Source organism: Loxodonta africana, chromosome 1 (assembly GCF_030014295.1).
Source record: "Loxodonta africana isolate mLoxAfr1 chromosome 1, mLoxAfr1.hap2, whole genome shotgun sequence".
Taxonomy (NCBI): domain Eukaryota; kingdom Metazoa; phylum Chordata; class Mammalia; order Proboscidea; family Elephantidae; genus Loxodonta; species Loxodonta africana.
The window spans coordinates 70632843-70654642 of NC_087342.1; the positions used below are offsets into that span (position 1 = coordinate 70632843).

A 21800-nucleotide genomic window follows, 5' to 3' on the forward strand; every position below is an offset into this window, starting at 1 on the left:
AAAACACAACCTAATCTTGTAGATTGAGTCCTGCCTCATTAACATAACTGCTGATTATCCTGCCTCATTAACATCATAGAGGCAGGATTTACAACACACGGGATAATCACATCAAATGACAAAATGGTGGACAATCACACAATACTGGAAATCATAGCCTGGCCAAGTTGACACACATTTTTGGGGGACTCAATTCAATCCATAACACTTACTCCTTGTGAAACATTGAAACAGTATAAGTGTAAAAAATGAGAGTAAAACCACTCGAAATCCCAGAGTAGCATCACTGTTAATAATTTCATGAATTTCTAGACATCTGTGCACACATACAATTTTACGTAAATGTGATCATACTATACAGTATTATCTTAAGGTAAGAGGGCCAGTGAAAAAGAGGAAGACCCTTGATGAGATGGATTCACACAGTGGCTGCAACAATGGGCTTAAACATAGCAATGATTGTGAGGATGGCACAAGACTTGGCAGTGTTTCTTCTTTTGTACATAGGGACCCTATGAGTCAGAACTGACTCCATGGCACCCAACAACAACAACAGCATCATGGATATCATTCTAGATCAGTGAATAATGATTATCATTTTTCATGGCTATATGTTATTCTATTATATAGACATATTAGCAAGATTTGTTTTCCTATTTTTGATTAATTCTGTTAGGTTAACCTATTGCCTTCAAGTCAGTTCCTACCGTGGTGACCCACGTGTTAGACAGTAAAACTGCTCCACAGGGTTTTCTTGACTGTAATCTTTATGGAAGCAGGTTGCCAGGCTTTTCTTACATGGCACCACTGGTTGAGGTCAAGCTGCCAGCCCTTAAGTTAGTAGTCAAGTGCAAACCATTTGCACTACCCAAGATTAAATTCCTATAATTGACACATTGCTAGATCAGATGGTACTTGGATTTTACACTTTCATATGTATTCTCAAACAGCCCTCAAGTAGTCCAGGCAATTGCCCATTTTGCCACATCCTCACCACCTCTGAGGGTATCAACCCTTTAATATTCGTCCATGTAAATGGCTAAAGAAATGATATCTTATGGCTTTTGAACTTCTTTAATAACCAGTGATACATCAAGTAACGTTACTACCCATTTGTGTTTCTTCTTTTGCAAATTACCTACTCAAGTCCATTGCTTACTTTTGCCTTTGAAATATTTGTGAGAACTCCTTACAGACTAAGAATTGGCTGGCATTTAAATCGGCATGGAATTTTGCAACATGAACATCCCTGTCAAACAGCCTCTTACCATCACTTGTTGCTTCTCTTGGTCTAAACCACAACCCTGTACCTCTTTGTGTCCATTTCCTTTTCATTGCACCAAATGGTTGAAGTAGACTTGCCATTCCTGAGAGGGAGTGGAGAATAAGGGACTCCCTGGGTGGTACAAACGGTTAATGTGCTCGGCTGTTAACTGAAAGGTTGGAGGTTCAAGTTCACCCAGAGGCACCTCAGAAGAAGGGCCTGGTGATCTACTTGTGAAAAATCAGCCATTGCAAACCTTGTGGAGCACAATTCTCTGACACACATGGGGTTGCCATGAGTCAGAGTTAAGGTGATGGCAACTGGTTACCGGCAAGAGGGGAAAGATCTGAAGTCAGAGGCATTTGAGTTTTTAAAAGGCTGAAATAATATAAATATATTTAGGATCAGAAATATTTCTCTATAATTAGACATTCCTCACAGTTTTTCTAATGCTGCCTTTCTGGCCCCTTGTTAAATGTCACGTGTTCTCCTTTACCACCGATTCCTTGCTTGCAGATGTCATTAACAAGCCTTTCTCTCATTCTCACTGTCTCCAAGGCCCCAGACTCCCAAATGGCCCGCGTTTCCATTGCCCTCTGCTTGTTTTCGTTATTCTCAGTCCTTCAAAGTTTCCAATTCCTTTCTCTTAGGAAATATCTGGCATGACTCATAGCAAATCCTCAATCCAGTTTTCTTAACTAAATGATACTTATTAATTTCCTTGTAAGCTGGAACACATTTAATTTTTGATACTTTTACTCAACTGTAGGTAGTTTGCTTCCTATCCATTTCTTTCCAAGTGGACATCCTTTTATTATTTTAAAAATATTCCCCATTTGTCTGTTTATATAGCTTTTCCGTGCCTTGATGTTTTTAAAAAATTAGGTAGGAAATATATTTTTATTATAATCAGTATTCAGTTTCCTATTAAACTACTGTAGTCCTGATTTAGTTCACTACTTGTATCAAATTTTCCCCAGATAAAGAGAGCCCTTCCTTAAATTCACTAAAATTAACATGTTATACTAGTAAAAGCCAAAAGAGATGAATTATTTTGTAAAAGATTATTGTTATTTTGTAAATTTAAGTGTTTATTATAGTGAAGGAAGGAAGGAAGGTAAGGAAAGGAAGAGAGAAACCAGGACTAGGAGGCCTGGATTCATGTCTTGGGTTTGGTACTAACTAGCCATGTGCTCTAAGCAAGAAGCCTAACTTTTCTGGGTAGCTTCCTTGTACAGGGTTGTCTTGGCCTCAAGATAATTAGATTCCTTCCAGCTTTAATATTCAGTTATCCTGTAACTCATGGTCAGTGATAGACATTTTGAATATTGAATAAGTTCAAATAGCTCTTTGAGCAGTCTTTTAAAAAATATTATTTAAGAAGGCAAAAGAAATGGCCTGCTTTCTTAGCAAACTTCCTGGAGAAGAAAGCTGTCAGTTTGGAGAATTTCCTTCTTTGAAAATAACTGACTTTTTCTCTAGAGTGGCCTGTTTTTTAGGTACTTTAAAATGACTACTTTTTTCCTGTTTTTTCTTTTTTGAATCTAACATTTATTCCTGGAGTAATAGTAGATGAATAAGTGGTATCGGAATGTTTAAACATAAGGAAACTTTCATTTTTCTCTTTTGGGCTTAAATTTTAGGTCATTTGTTTAGGATTGAGAAGTTCTTGATTTCCACATAGGGCTTAAACTGTGAAATACATCACTGGTAAACTTCAAGTTTACTTAGGAAATGACACCTGAAAGATTTAGGTGGCATTTTGTCAAGTATTAGCTCAGTTTGGCTAGAAGAGTTATCTAATTAAATTTTCTTTTTTTCTACAACTGCATGTTTTCCAAAGCAAAATAGAGAAAGATTTCAGAGTACATTCATATGAAAGCTGTACTTACTTAAGATGAATTACCGCAAGTCATTGACTCATTGCACAAATATAAGAATGCGTAGCTGCCATGTTAAAGATATTAATCCAATTTATTTTGTAGATATTATACAGGTTTTCTAAGTACCATTAGTTATTTTAACAGTCAGAAATACAGTCCTTAGTAATTGTCATTGGGGAGATACATGCCAAATAACATCTGATTATCACAGTTTAAACACAGGGCCTGTTCAACTCATCTATTAACATGAAGATTGGTGGTTTGAACCCACCCAGCAGTGCCATGGAAGAAAGGCCTGGTGATCTATTTCTATAAAGATTACAGCCAAGAAAAACCTGTGGGGCAATTCTACTCTGTCACACATGGGTAACAAAGTGGAAACTATATAAGAAAAGCTAAGAAACATGGATAGAGTGAGAAAATTTAACATAAACCTAGTTTAGATTTTCAGAAAGTAAAAAAAGAGAGAATAGGGGAAAGGCAACATTTGAAGAGATGGTGACTGAGAATTTCAAGAATTGATGAAAGACCCACATGTTCAGGTTCAAGAATCCTAGCAAATCCCAAGCAGGATACATGTATTAGTTTCCTAGTGCTGCCATAACAAAATACCACAACTGGGTGGCTTATAAGAGTGGAAATGTATTGCCTCACAATTCTGAAGGCTCGGAGTCCAAGACCAGGGTGTCAGCCATGTTGATTACTTCTGAGACTCTGATTAATCTGTTGTATGCCTCTCTCATAACTTCTGGTAACTAGGCATTCCATGGCTTGCAGCAGCAGAATGACACATGGCATCTTTCCTCTGTTTTTCCTGTCTCTGTATGTCTTCTCCAGTTTTAGAAAGACACAGATCACATAGGTTTAGGACCCATCCTACTCCAGTATGTCCTCATGTTAACTGAGAACATTTTCAAAGACCTTGTTTCCAAACAGGGTCACGCTCACAGGTACAGGGTGTGGGACTTCAACGTCTTTTTGGAGGGACACAATTTAATCTATAGCATTGAATAAAAGTAAATCTATGTGTAGACTAATCATAATGAAAAGTGAGTAAAGAGGGAGAAAAAAAGCCATATTACTTACAAAACACCAATAGTAAGACCGACAGCTGACTTTTTCAACAGTCAGTGGAAGCCAAGACACAGTGAAATAGTATCTTCTAGCTTCTGATAGAAAATAGAATACCAGGTGTCTTAGTCATCTAGTGCTGCTTTAACAGAAATACCACATGTGGATGGCTTTAACAAGCAGAAGTTTATTCTCTCACAGTCTAGGAGGGTAGAAGTCTGAATTCAGGGAGCCAACTCCGGGGAAGGCTTTCTCTCTTTCTGTCAGCTCTGGGGGAAGGTCTTTGTCATCAATCTTCCCCTGGTCTAGGAGCTTCTCCTTGCAGGGACCCCTAGTCCAAAGGACATGGCCTGCTCTGGGCTCTGCTTTCTCGGTGCTAGGAGTCCCCTTCCTCTGCTCGCTTCTCTCTCTTACTTCTTGTAGGATAATAAAAGGTGATGCAGGTCACACCCCAGGGAAGCTCCCCTTACATCAGATCAGGGCTGTGACTTGAGTAAGGGTATTGCACCCCACCCTAATTCTCTTTAATATAACCTAATCTTGCCTCATTAACCACAGCCCGAGATTAGGATTTAGAACACATAGGAAAATTACATCAGATCACAAAGTGGAGGATAACCACAATAATGGGAGTCATGGCGTAGCCAAGTTGACACATATTTTTTGGGAACACAATTCAATTCCCATGACACCAACTTAAATTATATACCCAGTGATCCTATTTTTCAAGAGTGATGATGAAGAAAAGACATTTACATCCAAACAAAAACTGAGTTTACTGTCACTAGAACTCACTGAGGAAGCATCTAAAGGATATACTTTTGAACAAAGGGCATTTAGCATAAAAAGAGTATCTGAGCTGCAAGAAGGAATAGTGAGTAAGGACAAAGTCAAACGTGGGTAAATAGAAATGTTGCCTATATGACACTATGGTATGAATATCTAATTTGTGCTGCAAAAAAGTAAAATACTAGAAACAAGAGCATATACTTCAGTAGAGCATGAGTTAAAACAGTCTAAAATCCTAGCTTCATTCGGGACAAGAGTTAAAAAATTAAGGTTAGACCAACATCATCCAGTATGTTAGCCATTAGCCGTATGTGGCCATTTAAGTTTAAATTCTTATTAAATAAAACTTAAAAATCAGTGTTTTCAGTTGCAATAGTCATATTTCAAGTGCTTAACAGCCACACGTAGCCAGTGGCTCTCTTACTGGACAGCGCAGATATTCCCATTATCTCAGGAAGTTCTATATAGGAGAGTGCTGCTTTAGAATGGAAGTAAAATACACAGTAATCACCACTCACCTGTCAGCAACTAACTGACAGCAGCTAACAACATACATATTGCCGCTATGCCTTTTTTTTTTTTTTTTTACATGTTGCTATTAAAAAAATTAGAATAGTATATTTACAAAAATACCTTGACGGGAGTGGGGTGGGGTGTGGAGGAGGGTGTGGTTGGCAAACAACCATTCAAGGTGCACATTATTTGCATAAAAATACAGTAAACACAGAATATTCAAGTATAAACTGCACTTGTTCAAAGTGTACAATTAAATGAGTTCTGATAAATGCATACAGCTGTGGAATTACTGCTACAATCAAGATCCAAAACATTTCCATCATTTTCAAGTTTCCTCAACCTCTACCCCAAGTCCTAGACAACCCCGATCTACTTTCTGTCACCGCAGATTACGTTTGTTGCATGCATCATTAGTTTGTTTCTTTTCATTGTTAAATAGTATTACATTGTATGAATATACCACAATTTTCCATTGACCTGTTGGTGGATCTTTGGGTTAGGAGCAGTCAAGACATCAGTAGACACATTGCATTGGGTAAATCTGCTGCAAAAGACCTCTTTAAAGTGTTAAAAAGCAAAGATGTCACCTTGAAGACTAAGGTGCGCCTGACTCAGGTGTGCCATGGTGTTTTCAGTTGCCTCCTGTGCATGCGAAAGCTAGATGATGAATAAGGAAGACCCAAGAAAAATTGATGCCTTTGCTTTGTGGTGTTGGCGAATATTGAATATGCCTTGGACTGCCAAAAGAACAAACAAATCCATCTTGGAAGAAGTACAACTAGAATGCTCCTTAGAAGCAAGGATGGCAAGACTACTTTGGGCATGTCAGGAGGGATCAGTCCCTGGGGAAGGACATCATGCTTGATAAAGTAGAGGGTCAGCAAGGAAGACCCTCAACAGGATGGATTGACACAGTGGCTGCAACAATAGGCTCAAGTATGACAATGATTGTGGGGATGCCGCAGGACTGGGCAGTGTTTCGTTCGGTTGTACATAGGGTCACTATGAATTGGAACTGACTAGATAGCACCTAAGAACAACAACAACAGTAGCTGTGTAGCAGTTTCCTGTGGCTTTACTTTGCATTCTCCCTGCCGATTAAGGTTGCTGAGCATCTTTTCATTTGCTTATTGGCCACTGATGTATTTTGTTTTATGAAATGTCTGTTTAAGTCTTTTGACCAAATTAATTGGATTGTTTGTCTTTTTTTTACCAAGTTGTAAGTTTCTTCTTTTAAATATATTCTGGATGCAGATACTCCAAGAGTTGTTTGTATCATGAATGTTTTCTCTCAGTCTTTGACTTGCCTTTTCGCTTTCTTGTTGTTAGTTTGGTGCCATTAAGTCGCTTCCAACTCATGGCGACCCTATATACAACAGAACAAAACACTGCCCGGTCTTGTGCTGTCCTCACAGTCATTGTTATGCTTAAGCCCATTCATTCTCTCGGTGTCTTTCAAAAAGCAGATGTTTTTCATTTTATAAAAGTCATCATTTTTTTCTTCTTTATATTTCATGCTTTTGATGTCTATGAAGCACTTGCCTAATTCAAAGTTACACAGGTATTCTGTTAACTTTTCATCAAGAAATTTTATAGTTTCAGCTTTTACATTTAGATCTTTGACCCCTTTCATGATAGCTTTTGTGTAGAGTGTACAATAGTGGTCAAGGTTCGTTTTTTTCTTTGCATATGGATAACCAATTGTTCCAGCTCCATTTGTCACAAAGATTTTCTTTCCCCGTTGAATTCCTTGACACTTTTGTGGAAAATCAGTTAGCTGTGTATGCTGGAATCTGTTTTATTGATTCTTTATTCTGTTCTATTGATCTCTATGTCTACCTTTATGCCAATATCATGCTTATTAGTGCTGCTTTATAGTTATAAAATCAAGAAGTGTAAGTACTTCAAATTTTTCTTTTTTAAAAGAAACCAAGACCAGTTATCATCAAGTAGATCTGACTCATGTGTGCCAGACCAGAACTGTGCTCCATTTTTCAAGAAGTAGATCTCCAGGCCTTTCTTCCAGGTTCCTCCGGATGAACTTGAACTCCAGCCTTACAATTAGCTGAGTGTGTTAACTGTTTGTACCAGTAAAATAGCTCTGGATATTCTAGGTCATTTGCATTTCCATATACTTTTTAAAATTAACTTTTTATTTCTATAAAAACCTTGCTGGAGTTTTGATTGGAATTGCATTGAATATATTGATCCATTTGGGGAGAACTGGTATCTTAACAATATTGAATAGTGGACATCACTTTAAACCAAGTCATTAAACTTAGAAGCACCAATAGTGGAACAAAAGATGCCACCTACTTTCTAATCTGATGCCATGGGAAACACATATCACCTATGTAGTATTATGACTGAAGTGTTGAACCTGAATCTAATCTCTAGGAAACAATCAGACAAATCCAGAACACATAGCATACCATTTAGAGAAGTTAATATCATGGAAAATAACAATAACTATTTTAAAAAAGTTGAAAAACTATTATTGATTAAAGGAGACAGAAGAGACATGATAATCAAATGAAATGTCTGAATTGTGATTGGGATCCTGGGTTGACTAAAAAAAAAAAAAAAAAGCTATGAAGGACATAATGAATAATTGAAGGTATTTGAATGATTAAATTTCTTAGGTATGATAATGATATTATATTACATAGCATTTATATCAATGTTCTTAGGAAATATATGCTGATGCCTTTAGGGGTGGAGGGTCATGATGTCTACTACAACTTATTTTTGAATAATTCATAGGAGAGAGCTATGGATTTTGTTGTCCTATTCTTTTAACTTTTCTGTAGATCTGGAATTTTTTAAGGATAAATTGGGGAGGGGGAAAAAATCATTTCCTTTAAAACCAAGAAGGTTCCTGGGTGACGCAAACAGTTTGCACTCGGCTACTAACCAAAAGGTTGGCAGTTGAATTCGCCCAGTGGCACCACGAAAGAAAGACCTGGCCATCTGTTTCCCTAAGATTACAACCAAGAAAATCCTGTGGAGCACAGTTCTACTCTGAAGTGCATGGAGTCACCATGAGTCAGAATTGACTTGATGGCAATGGGTTTGGCTTTTGGTTTAGTTATAAGGGGAATGTAGAGATATAGCAAGAAATGAGGCTGGAAAGTTAAGCAGCCACCAAGTATTGCTGGGGTTTCTCTTCTGTGCTAAAGATATTTCCATGTTTGAGAAAATATCTAGTAGTAAATTAACATGTTTTGGATGCAGTCGGCGGAAGGATTGAGGTAGGTGGGATCTAGGGAGTCTTGCAAATTTCTGACCTAGGTTGGTGCCACTCATCACAATAAAGAACTAATTAGCAAGAATGGTTTATTTTCCTGTTAGTAGTTACTGTTATTTGGGTGGCCGTACCTGTTGCCATTGAGTTGATTCCGACTCGTAGCGACCCCATAGGGCAGAGTAGAACTGCCTGGATAGGGTTTCCAGGGAGAGGCTGATAGATTCGAACTGCGACCTTCTGGCCAGCAGCTAAGTTCTTCACCACTAGGTGGCGGTAGGAGGGGGAAATGAAACATGTTGTGGTTGCCTTTTCTGGGGTAGAATGTCCGAAGGGAAATCCTTTTAATAGGCTCCATTTTATATGTTTTTATCAGGTGTATTATATACGTGACTGTTGATAAACATTGATAGGTATCGGAATATAGGTAGTAATTTGAAGCTATGGGAAGAATGGATGTTGAAGAATTGGGTCTGGTGGGCAGCAGAACCATGGAATGTGAAAGGAGATGCTACTTAAGGACCTCAGCTGGGAGCTAGATACAAAGCAGTGTTCAGGGGCTTCAGTACAAATTTATTCTGTGACCTTTTTTCCTCTCCATTCTACCATCCCTGCCAACACAAAGTCCACCCTGGTAGCCTCCGGTACCACTGACTCAAGGGAATAGAGAAAGAAAATTGTAGGTAATGAAGCAGAGCCCAAAACCTGTTGCCATCGAATTGATTCTGACCTGGGGAAGGTATACGGCTTTGGGCATTGGGTGGGGGCATTGGAAAAGGTTGGCAAAAGTAGGAAACAAAAGACTTGAGTCCTCATCTCACCTATTCTAGTAAAAGCTGAGTGACCCTGACAAGTCCCTTCTCTTCTCTGAGCTCCGATTTCCTCATCTACCTAGTGTTGTTACTCACTGCTGTCAAGTCAGCCTTGACCCTTGACACCTGTATGCACAACAGAACAAAATGCTGCCCCGTTCTGCACCATCCCTATGATCGGTTGCAAATTAGACCATTGTGATCCATAGTATTTTCTTTGGCTGATTTTTGGAAGTAGATCACCAGACCTTTATTCCTAGCCCATCTTAGTCTGGAATCTCTGCTGAAACATGTTCAACAACATAGCAACGTGCAAGCCTCCAGTGACAGACAGTGGTGGCTGTTCATGTAGTGCACTGGCCAGGAGCTGAACCCGGGTCTTCTGCGTGGAAGGCAGTAATTCTGCCACTGAGTCAATCTGTAAAACAGGGATGTTAACATCCGCCTTGACTTATAGGGTTGTTACATGGATCAAAGGAAATCATGAACGAAACTACCTTAGATTAAAAAGTACTGTATTATACTGTTGGCCAGCATTGGGGATAGAGGTAGTGGCAGGGAACTAACTACAAAATATCTGTTGAATTGAACATCTAAAGCAGGCAAATTCTTTGTTATAGAGTCATAATCATGCAATCATGGATTTGTAGAGTAGAGAGAACCCTTAGAAATAATTTTACAGGTGAAAATGCAGAGGTCTGGAAAGATTACGTTATCCACTTCTGTTCTACAAAAGTGTTGCATTACAGTCTACACTGTGAGCCAGGCCCCCTCTTTTTACACCTGGGGTTTTTCCCAACTGAATTAGCACTGTCATGCAGGAGCAGCTTTGAGAAAGTCAGTAATTTGGTGATGAACATGACAGAATCAAAGCAGAGTACTGAAGGCTGAGGTGGCTCCTATCAGAAGTACTGGACTACTGCTTAATCCGGAACAAACAAAATCTAATGCCAGCCACCACTCCCAATTGCTGTCAAGTCACCTCTGACTCGTGGTGACCCCGTTTGTGTCAAAGTAGAATTACACTCCACAGGGTTTTCAGTGGCTGATTTTTTGGAACTAGATCACCTGGCCTTTCTTCTGAGGCACCTGTGGGTGGACTGGAACCTCCAGCCTTTCAGTTAACAGGGAGGGAAGCACATTAACTGTTTGCACCACTCAGGGACTCCATTCCAAATGCCAAAGGAGAAAATAATTTGTCTTAAACTGAGTTAGTTCTTGTAGATTGTTGGTATAGGAGCTTTCTTTCAATGATGTACTAATTAATTTGGTGATTCTTCAACCAGAGTTATAACAGGGACAGAGCAGTGTCAAAATATAAGCAGCTTTTGGAAACTTTTCAAGTGGCTGCCCCCCGTTTCTTATCACTCGTTTCATACAAGATCCTTGTAAACAGCCTGCAACGCTACAGTTGTTGTTAGGTGCCATTGAGTCAGTTCCAGCTCATAGTGACCCTATGTACAACAATGAAACACTGCCGGGTCCCTTGCCATCCTCACAGTCGTTGTTATGCTTGAGCCCATTGTTGCAGCCACTGTGTCAGTCCATCTCATTGAGGGTCTTCCTCTTTTTCGCTGACCCTCTATGAAGCATGATGTCCTTCTTCAGGGACTGATCCCTCCTGACAACATGCCCGAAGTATGTGAAACATAGTCTCGCCATCCGTGCTTCTAAGGGGCATTCTGGTTGTACTTCCTCCAAGACAGATTTGCAGCCCTGCGATAGAACTAGAGATTTTATCAGTGGGATTGTGCTTCGCTTGTGAATGTGTCAGCAGACCAGCAGGCTAGTCTTTCAGTAATGATGCTACATTGTTCCTTGTTCACAGTGAAATAGTAACAGCATCAAGGCCTAGCCTTCAAAAACTGGGTTCTCAGCACTCAGACCAGAGCCTTTGAAATCACCTTAATAATAGCACCTGTGATGTACTGAGCTTTTACTGTGTGCTCAGTACTATACTGAACACTTTACCCATGTAACAGCCCTGAATCCTCAGGAGCTCTATGAGGCAAGAACTTTTTTTTTTTTTTCCTTCCATTTTATAGACGAAGAAAGTAAGATGGAGAGATCAGCAACTTTGCCCATGTCCCTCAGCTAGGATTCAAATTTGGGTCTGACACCAACGTTCATGTCCTTTCCGTTACTTAGCAGCCACATCACCTCCTGCAAATCCTTTAACTTCTTCCCTTAGGTCTCAGACATTCTTCAACTATGAGACAGTTATACAAATAATTGCTTTACCCCATTGTCACAGAATTTGAAAGAATCAAATGTACAGAAACATTTTCAAACTCTATAAAGTGCTGCCTAAGTGTTTTTTGCCTGTTAATATTTATAAGATACCATGTAATGTGTTTGCCTGTTATTATTAATGTTGTTTATTTTTATTATAATTACAATTCTACTTAACACTAAGGATTTTCTTAAAATGACTGAAACCAGCAGTAGTTGCTTTGGTTTTCTGCCATGGCTATTTTGATAGAGATATTGAATGTTTCACCCTGGCTTGGAGATTTCTATGATTTGAGAAATCTCAAAAGTGTGCCAATCTGATATATTTTCTAGGGCCACCTTAACTTTGTTCTCTAGGACCAGGGAGAACAAGCTGGTATGGTAAGAGGATGGATAAAGGCTTGATTTTTTTTTTTTTTTTAATCTGTTCATTAAAGCCTTGTTTTAAGTACAGCTGGCATACCATAACACTTAAGTTGCCAGCATGAAGCTGGCAGGTATCTGATTTAAAGTAATTACCTGCGATTAGTGATCATCCAACAGTCACAGTCACCCAGGGCAGCTCAGGCTCGTTGGTCACGCCCCGGGACCCTGTTGTGTCCCTGTCCTCCAGGGTTCGGTGTTATATATAACCGCCTCTTGGTTTTATGGCAGCGTCTCCGGTCCCATGTCATCACATCTCTCTCCTCCACTTGTGCTGCATTGCAGGTGTTGCTTGAGTCCATGGTTGATGCTGCCGAGAGTCTTTGTCCAAATGTGATGAAAAAAGCCCACATCCGACAAGACCTGATTCACGCCAGCACTGAAAAGATTTCCATCCCACGTACCTTTGTTAAAAATGTCCTGTTGGAGCAGTCTGGAATTGATATCCTTAACAAAATTAGGTAGGTTTATAATGTTAATAAACCTAACATCTGCAGTTTCTGTAAATGCAAACGAGGTTGCTGTGGAGAGTGTTGTTGTGGGCTGTATCCATATATAATGTGGTTAGGCATGCCTAGCAGGCATAGATGCTATAGAAATAGAGCTGTGCATAAATTTCAGACATTGCCAAAGCTGAGATGACCATGGATGGATGTGTCTGCATTGCTTGAGGGCTCTCTTTTAAGGGTTTTATTTTTAAGAGGGGGGCTGCATGTTTGTAATCCCTGTTTTCTGCTTCTGAAGTTTATCTTTTGCTTTTGAAAACCATTAACTTGAGGACGGAGATCAGCTTGCTTTCAGCCACCATCCTCGTCTGAGCAGATGCACAACCTGTAAATAGGAGAAGAGGCCCAATCTGACCTTAGTGTGTTTTCCTTCTGTGTTATTTCAGTGGGTCTGTGATACTGTGTATGTTCTGATGATGTCTTAGTAGTGTTTACGTAGATACCTGTTTGAAAAAGTTTGAAAAACATGCCAAGAAATAAATATTTAGGAGCTACGATTACCCACAAATTTCCCTAAATTTTTACATAGAGACTCTGGGGTGGTCACCAGCATTACATTATAGGAGCCCTGCTGGTGTGGTAGTTAAGAGCTCACCTGCTAACCAAAAGGTTGCCAGTTCAAGTCTACCAGCCACTCCTTGGAAACCCTGTGGGGCTCAGCTAATTAATTCTCAATTATGATTCTTAGTTGGGGAACCAGATGATTAAAAACCAAGTTCAGAAACATTTTCAATTTCCCATTTTAACCATTTCTAAATCTTGCTAAGAGTATTTAGACGTAGCAAAAATACTAGCTTCTGTTCAGAGAGTTGGAAGGTGGGGGTGGTATCCACATATAATTATGAGACCAAATGACAGCCAGCAAGAAAAAGGAGAGTCAAAAACAAAATAAGCCCAAAATTAGGTCCGGAATATTTGGATACTGAATGCTGACTACGTTAAAACTAGATGATAGAACTTTGAGGATTTAGGAACTTTGCAGTAACTGGGCAATCTCAGGTCTAAGATGCAGCCATCAGCCTCTTATAAAAACCCCTCATACCTACTCAGCTGCATTCAAGGTGGTTAGAAGGACTTGAGAAATGACAAAAGACTCTCAGAGGGTTTCTGGGACCTCATATTTTAGTGATTTTATGAACTCTTGCCCTTACTAGGTATGCTTATATGTTTCTGTAGTTTGTGGTTTCACAGTTTTTCAATGAGGCCTCTTAAATATTCCAGAGAAAAATACATATTGGCCACTATCCTTTCATAACGATGCACTGAGCCACCAAAAGATGATACTTTGATGCCTTTAGTAGAGAGCCAAATTCTGTCAAATATGACCACTTCCTTTGAAAATGAGGACATTTTGAAAGGTGAACAACAGCCTAAAACTCACATCACCAAATCAGTCATATAATGTTGATTGACTCCTTCCTCATCCCTTTATAATACAGTATATTGATCACTGATAGAATGAAACTATGCATCCACATGTGCACATATACATCTGTATGTATGCATGCACCCACATATGCATGTACATGTTTGTACATATGCACCCACATGTGCACATACACATTTGTCTGTACGTATGCACCCATTTGTGTATGTTGTATATGTTTGTATGTACGTATGCACCCATGTGTGCATGTACACATTCGTTTTTAGGTGTGCACCCGTATGTGCATGTACACATTTGTACGTATGTGCCTGCATGTGCATGTACACATTTGTCCATACGTATGTACCTGCATGCGCATGTACACATTTGTCTGTATGTATGTACCCATGTGTGCATGTACACACTCATCTGTACGTATGCACCCAGCTGTACATGTACACACTCATCTGTACATATGCACCCATATGTGCACGTACACACTTGTCTGTACGGATGCACCCACGTGTGCACGTACGCATTCATCTGTATGTGTGCACCCATGTGTGCATGTACGCATTCGTCTGTACGTGTGCACTTACGTGTGCATGTACGCGTTCTTCCGCGTGTGCGCCGTGTGCGTGTACGCATTCGTCTGCATGTGCACCCACGTGTGCGTGTACGCATTCGTCTGTGCGTGTGCACCCACGTGTGCATGTGCACATTCCTCTGTACGTGTGCACCCATGTGTGCGTGTACACCCATGTGTGCGTGTACACATTTGTTTTTATGTGTGCACCCGTATGTGCATGTACACATTTGTACATATGCGCCTGCATGTGCACGTACACATTTGTCCATATGTGTGTACCTGCGTGTGCATGTACACATTTGTATGTATGCACCCACTTGTGCACGTACACACTCGTCTGTACCTGCGCACCCATAGTGTGCATGTACGCATTGGTCTGTACCTGCGCACCCACGTGTGCGTGTACGCGTTGGTCTGTACTTGCGCACCCACGTGTGCGTGTACGTGTTCGTCTGTGCCTGCGCACCCACGTGTGCGTGTACGTGTTCGTCTGTACCTGCGCACCCGCGTGTGTGTGTATGCATTCGTATGTACGTGCACACCCATGTGTGCGTGTACGTGTTTCTATGTGTGTATGCACCCATGTGTGCGTGTACACATTTGTATGTATGTGTGCACGTTCAGGTTAAGTTAGCCTATTCCCTCTAAAAATTTTGATACATGAAAATTCAATCAATAAGGAGGTGTAGAATCCAATAACAAAGTGATAGAATAATCCTGAATCATCCATATGTAATTACATTTTTAACAGAGAGTCTTTTTTATTTTGGTGTTACATTCTGAAAGAGATAAACCACCCCTCACCAACTTCAAAGTAAAAGAGAGAGAGAGAGAGATGAACTACTGACTCCACATGTTTTATGAGGAAGTGAAATTCCCAAAGATGCTGGAAAAGAATCAGAGGAAGGACTTGTTAAAATAAGATTCCCAGGTCCCTCCTTTAGAGGGTTGGAAAGGGACCCAGCAATCTGTATTTTTAATAAGAGCCAGGGTAAATCTTATCAGTGGGCACCTCTGGGGAATAATAAGGTAATAGATAAATCAAATAGCTAGTAAAACCTTGTTTCAGAGATAGGAATTAAAGGAACGTCCTTTTACTTTTATCCTTAGCCAAGGAAAATTTTTACTGTGTAAGCATCAAAGAGTTATAGTGGTTTCCATTCTTCCACCCTGCTATCAGAAGCCTTCCTGGGCAGAGAAACCTCAGTGCAAATTATTGCCTTTAGGTTAGAAAGGCTTTTCCCTGTTACACAAATATGCTTTCAACTTTAGCTTTAGAATTAAATAATTTCATTTTGATAACTCCTGTCCCTGTGCCAAAATCTTAAAAATCGTTAACTTCAAAAGCAGGCTGACCTTACAGAACCGTGTTGGAGACTGGATAGATAATCTCCTTAGCACATTTATCTTTAAGTAGATAGGTCTATTCAGACTGAAAACACACATGGAAGTTGTATTTTTGGGAACTCAAACTGCTAAAATTCCAACTAAAATACCAGCTATCTGACAGACTTAGTGGCTGAGTCTGTTTATTAATTAAAAACTACAAGCCACTCTCTGTTGACTGGGCACCTTTTTTGAGGTCAGGTAAGAGGCACCAAAACTAAAAATTTTAGTAACTTCTGTTCATAAAAGGCAGAAATGCAGTGAATTTACAACTACTTGAAGTAGCATGGTAAGGCACAGCAGAAGCATTGATTCCAATGGTATTATTTGATTGGTGAAAAAGTTAAAAAACAAAGGGTGGGGGTGCACATTAAAGCAATAACCAGGGCTTAACAATCAGACTAGACTTCCTTAATTTACTCCAGCCCAGGTTTGTTTTCATTTATGTCAATGGATGAATTGTTCCTTGCCACATGCTACATATGGTTCCCATTAAGCTTGTCTTTATCCAGATGTTTTTCATTTCTACCATCAAATCTTGAGTTTCGAAATTTGCAGAGGCAGGTTGAAATTGGTAAAGGACATCTATTACCTGTGTGTTTATGGCAGTGTTTTAAGGCTTATCTTTGGAACTCTTTATAGCCCTTTCACACATTCCTATATTCCATTTTCAAAGACAGAAATGCAGTCCCAGTTGACCTTGTCAACATAGCATCAAGGGTGGGTGATTATCTTTCCCTTGCACAGATTAAAATGTTACTCTGTCCTTTTGCTTTTCACCTAGTGAGGTGAAGTTGACAGTGGCCTCCTTCCTGTCTGACCGAATTGTGGATGAAATCCTGGATGCACTCTCGCATTGCCACCATAAACTGGTGAGTTTCTGAAGATCTTGAATAAGGCCTTTTATCTCTGTTCTGCTTGGACAGGTCAGCCTCCAGCGTGGGACTGTGGCTTCTTTTCTACATTTCTCTCCTACTTTTCCTACTTTCTCTCCTAACATGCTACTAGCCATTCTAGAGTATGTTAGCATTTCTCCAAAGGGAGTAGTAGGAGGAAGCAGAAGTGATGGTATCCAGATGTTGTCCATTTATAATGCAGGTAAAAAGTTTTGGAAGAAGATGATGATGTTGAGGCTGAAGTATAAAATTAACATTTTTAGGTTATTTGTGCTCGTTTTGTTGCTCCCTGATAATGATTATTTGAAAATGGGCTAATTTGAAAACACTGGGCAGAATTAAACTCTTAGAGTCCAAATAAAGTACAAGAGTACAATGGACACATTCTGGTGACTGATAGTGGCCAACTGCCCGACAGCCCTCTAGGGATATAACCAAGGGAAAAATTAATTTTCTTCGTCTAAAAACTGGTTCTACAACAAGGTAAGGGACCTTACTTTCAATATCAATGTATATGAAAATATATCAGAAACTTCGTGTTTCTTGAACTTCAGGAAGTCCTCTGAGGCACAGATGAAGGTTTTATAACTGGCTATTTTTTGTGTCTCAAAAACATGAGCAAAATTATGCAGTAGAAACCTCCAAAGTAAGTTATGACAATGTTCTTTGAAGAAAGAGTTACAGATTAATTGTGTAGGCTGGGGCTACACAGTTTTATGTCATTGAATTTTTGGGTGACACTAAAAAAAAAAAAAAAAATCAAACCAATTGCCCTTGAGCTGATTCTGACTCATGGCGACCCCGTGTGTACAGGCTAGAACTATGCTCCATTGAATTTTTAAGGTTGTGACCTTCTAGAAGCAGACCTTTCTTGAAAGGCCCTGGATAGGTTCGAACCACCAGTCTTTTGGTTAGTAGTTGAATGCTTAACCATTTGCACCACCCAGGCACTTGGATGACTCTAGAGAACACCAAAAGAAAAGGAGTAGCAGCACCTAATTCTGCAAGAGGTAGACAAAATGAGTACAGGTAGTCCCAGACTTACGACGGGTTCTGTTCCGACGAGCCCATCATAAATCAGTTCTGACAGAAATCCAGTACCTCTTTTTGTTTGTTTGTTTCAGTATTATTGCCTTTTATTATCAGTATCTTTATAAATTTGGTCTTTGAACATTCGCAAGGGAACATCTGAGAATAACACCAGCCAATTATGTGCTGCAAGGCTATGTGTAGTACATATTACTAATGGTAAGATGTAAAAAAAAAAAAAAAATGTTCATAAGTGTAGATTGTTATAACTGGAACATGTTGTAGGTTGGGGACTACCTGTATTCTAAAACATTTATTGGAGCAAAATGTATAAGATTATCATCTAGAATCAAAAAAAGGTAAAATAGACGTCTCTAACAGTGCCACTCAAGTATTATCTGTGGACCACAGTGGGCTCACTAATAGACGGTTACCACTTTGTGGCAAGGCAAGTTCAGAAACTGAGAGAAAGCACTGGGAAACTTTTAGAGCAATTTGGCATGGCTGCAATATTGAAACAGGCATTATTTTTCTGTTTGTTTTTCTATTTTTGTTGTATAAAACAAACAAAAACCAAATTCATTGCTGTCAAGTTGATTCTGACTCATAGCAACCCTATAGGACAGAGTAGAACTCCCCCATAGGGTTTCCATGGAGTGACTGGTGGATTTGAACTGCTGAGCTTTTGGTTAGCAGCCAAGCTCTTAGCCACTGTGCCACCAGGGCTCCTTTTTGTTCTATGTTACCAATATATTGGTTTGTGACAAACTGGAAATATAAAAAAACTAGTTCATCACCAACATACCCATTGCTGTCGAGTTGGTTCTGACTAATAGTGACCCTATAGCACAGAGTAGAACCGCCCCATAGGGTTTCCAAGGAGAGGCTGGTGGATTCGAACTGCCGACCTTTTGGTTAGCACCCAAGCTCTTTAGCCACTGTGCCACCAGGGCACCACAGAATTTGATAAACACTAGTGGCTGGTTTCTGGCACATTGAAGAACCACATCATTATTTAAACCAGTTGCCATCAGGTCGAATCCAACTCATGGTGACCACATGTGTGTCAGAGTAGAACTCTCCTCCAGAAGGTTTCCACTGGCTGATTTTTTTAGAAGTAGATCACCAGGCCTTTTTTCCAAGCACCTCTGGGTGGACTCAAACTGACAACCTTTCAGTTAGCAGCCAAGCTCCTTGCGCCACCCATCATTGTTTAGAGCTCCCAATTCAGATTTTCTTTTTTAAATAAGCACAAATAAAGTCAATAGGGTATCATTTTTAGAAATAGTTTATTGACAACCCACAGCTCCAGGGACTGCCTCAAAATGTTTGCTTGATAATGTAGTACTGGGTATCGGGCTCAACATGACTCTGGACATGAAAACCACACTGAAGGGTTGAATTTCTCACTTTTTGCACATGCCTATCTTTGAAGATGTTAGGTAACTCTCAGAAAATATTGGCTTTTTTTTTTTCTTATCATTAAAAAGGAATTTCACGAATGCACTTTGAGTTTCATTTTAACATTAATACTTCTGATTTAGATAGTGAGAAGACAGCTTAACTGCTCTATGAAAGAAATAATATGTTCAAAACAACACTTTCTTTTCTGTGATGTTTGGATAACTTCAATGTTTTCTCCAACTTAATTTTAGAAGTGTTCCGAAAGATCCCATGGAATTCTCAACTGGTTCTCATGATTTCAAAAGAATTAAATCAGAGTTCTTGGTGACAGCCTACACTAGAGCTTATTAATTTCAGCGCAGCTTTCCATGCCTCTTACATTGAAAAGTTACATATTTAGTAGGCTTACCTAAAGCATGCCACTGAAATTAATAAATAATATCCAGTATGGTATTCATTACATGAAAACAATGAAGGTAGTAATAATTAAATTTTTGTTAGCAATTTCCTTTCTTCCAACCCTTTAAAAATAATTAAATTTGGACTCATTTTATTTCCCTTATTAGATACATTTAAGCAACAGATATAGAAGGGAATTTTCCAGAGGAAATATCAAATAAAATTAATAAAAGGAAAATATTTGTTTTCTTATAGACTGAGTAGTTTCCTCATTCACTAAGAGTGGTTTGTAATTTCTCAGTGGTTAAGAGATTGGCTGCTAACCAAAAGGTCAGCATTTCAAATCCACCAGCTGCTCCTTGGATACCCTGTGGGGCAGTTCTGCTCCATCTTATAGGGTTGCTATGAGTCAGAATCTACTGGACGGCAGTGGGTTTGGTTTTTGAAATTTTGCTTGCTGACATGGGCCTCTGCTGTGCCATCTTGTGGAAGACATTTTCAGGAATTGTGCTAACCAGTTCTTCCCTTGCCTCTGTGCTTTAATTTCTCCTTGTCTGTTACCTGAATCCCTAGGCTGACCATTTCAACAGACGTGGCAAGACCCTTCCTCAGCAAGAGTCCTTAGAGATTGAGTTGGCTGAGGAGAAGCCAGTTAAACGCTCCATCATCACAGTGGAGGAGCTAACAGAGCTAGAGCGTTTGGAGGACCTGGATACTTGTATGGTAAGACACAGCCTCTGTTACCACCCATTAGCCCATTCATTTGACTCTGCTATTGTTAATATCTCACCTTTACAAGCCAGACCAAACAAAACTTCCCTCTAGAGACAATTCTTTCAGAAACATGTTGCCTTACAGAGGTTGCTGATAAATCTAAGCTTCGGGACCCCACATTTGCACAGGCCCTTTCCAAAGCCATATATCTAACTTTTATTTATAATTTTGTGTTCCTTTTCTTAAATAGGTCCTCCTCTCTGCAGAAAAAAAAGAAAGAAAAGTTTCAATTAATACAAAACCTGTGTCCTTGTAGCCACAGTGGAAAAAATTCCTAAACTAATTAGAAGAAACAGATTATCTAACTTTTAAAGGTCATTTGTGACAGGGAAATATCTTTAAACAAAAAGTTGGCTATTAAAAAAAATGTAGGGAAGAACTCTTTTCAAAATAAAACACCTAAGATGACCACCTCTTCCTTGATTCTATCATTTTTTTGTCTGCTCTCGCTTGCTATTCATTCTTTACACTTTTTTTGGCAGGGGCGGGGGTGCTATACCTTTAAATTTGAATTTTCTGTGTATTTCAGATTCTGTTTCATTTGGTTGACTTGATGTGATTTCAAAGATGGAATAAACATTATAGCATTGAACAGTAGGCCTTGATTCCTTACCCATTTTCTGAGCTGTACCTTGTGCATCCATCTGGCCATATAATTAGAGTATTCAGATTGTTGATATTTTTTCTCTGGGTGCAAATTTCCTTCAGTCCTTATTTCGTTATTTTAAAAATCATATAATTATTACAGCTACTTCTCCCTTTACCATTATAAAAAGTTATATGTGGTTCTTCCATCCTCTGTATTCAATATGTTTATGTTTTACCAAGATGCTCATTTATTTTAATAATTCTTTATTATTTTAGAGAATGGAGTAAAACTAGGTTTGGACTACTTGCCCAAATGTGTGTACATCAGCTTCTGATTTTAGTAATTTTTAGATGCGGCCATTGTTGAATGGTACTTGTTTTCAACTTTCAAAAGGAAGGGCAACATATATGATATGGCTGATATTATTTTTCTAATCTGAAAGAGAATGTGAGTCTGTGAGTAGTTTCCTTATTTATAAACCATTGTTATCATTTTTAAAGTCTGTGAATAAAATAGTAGAGTACCCACCAGATAAAGCCCTGTAATATACAAGGAGAGTAGTAAAGAATACCTAAGATATAATCCTAAATTTCAAGTACCATTCTGATATAACTAGATAAAGGTGATA

At 39.2% G+C, this 21800-nt stretch overlaps 1 protein-coding gene across 7 annotated transcripts in view; it reads left to right on the forward strand.

Annotated features, from left to right (window-relative positions):
- CARMIL1 (capping protein regulator and myosin 1 linker 1) overlaps nucleotides 1-21800 on the forward strand; it is a 390198-nt gene that overhangs the window by 297506 nt on the left and 70892 nt on the right. For all 7 annotated transcript variants that reach the window (XM_064281536.1, XM_064281542.1, XM_064281546.1 and 4 more), the window contains 3 exons: nucleotides 12520-12695; nucleotides 16866-16953; nucleotides 20383-20532. In XM_064281536.1, coding sequence (XP_064137606.1) covers nucleotides 12520-12695; nucleotides 16866-16953; nucleotides 20383-20532 — 414 coding nt within the window. The remainder of the gene's footprint in view (nucleotides 1-12519; nucleotides 12696-16865; nucleotides 16954-20382; nucleotides 20533-21800) is intronic.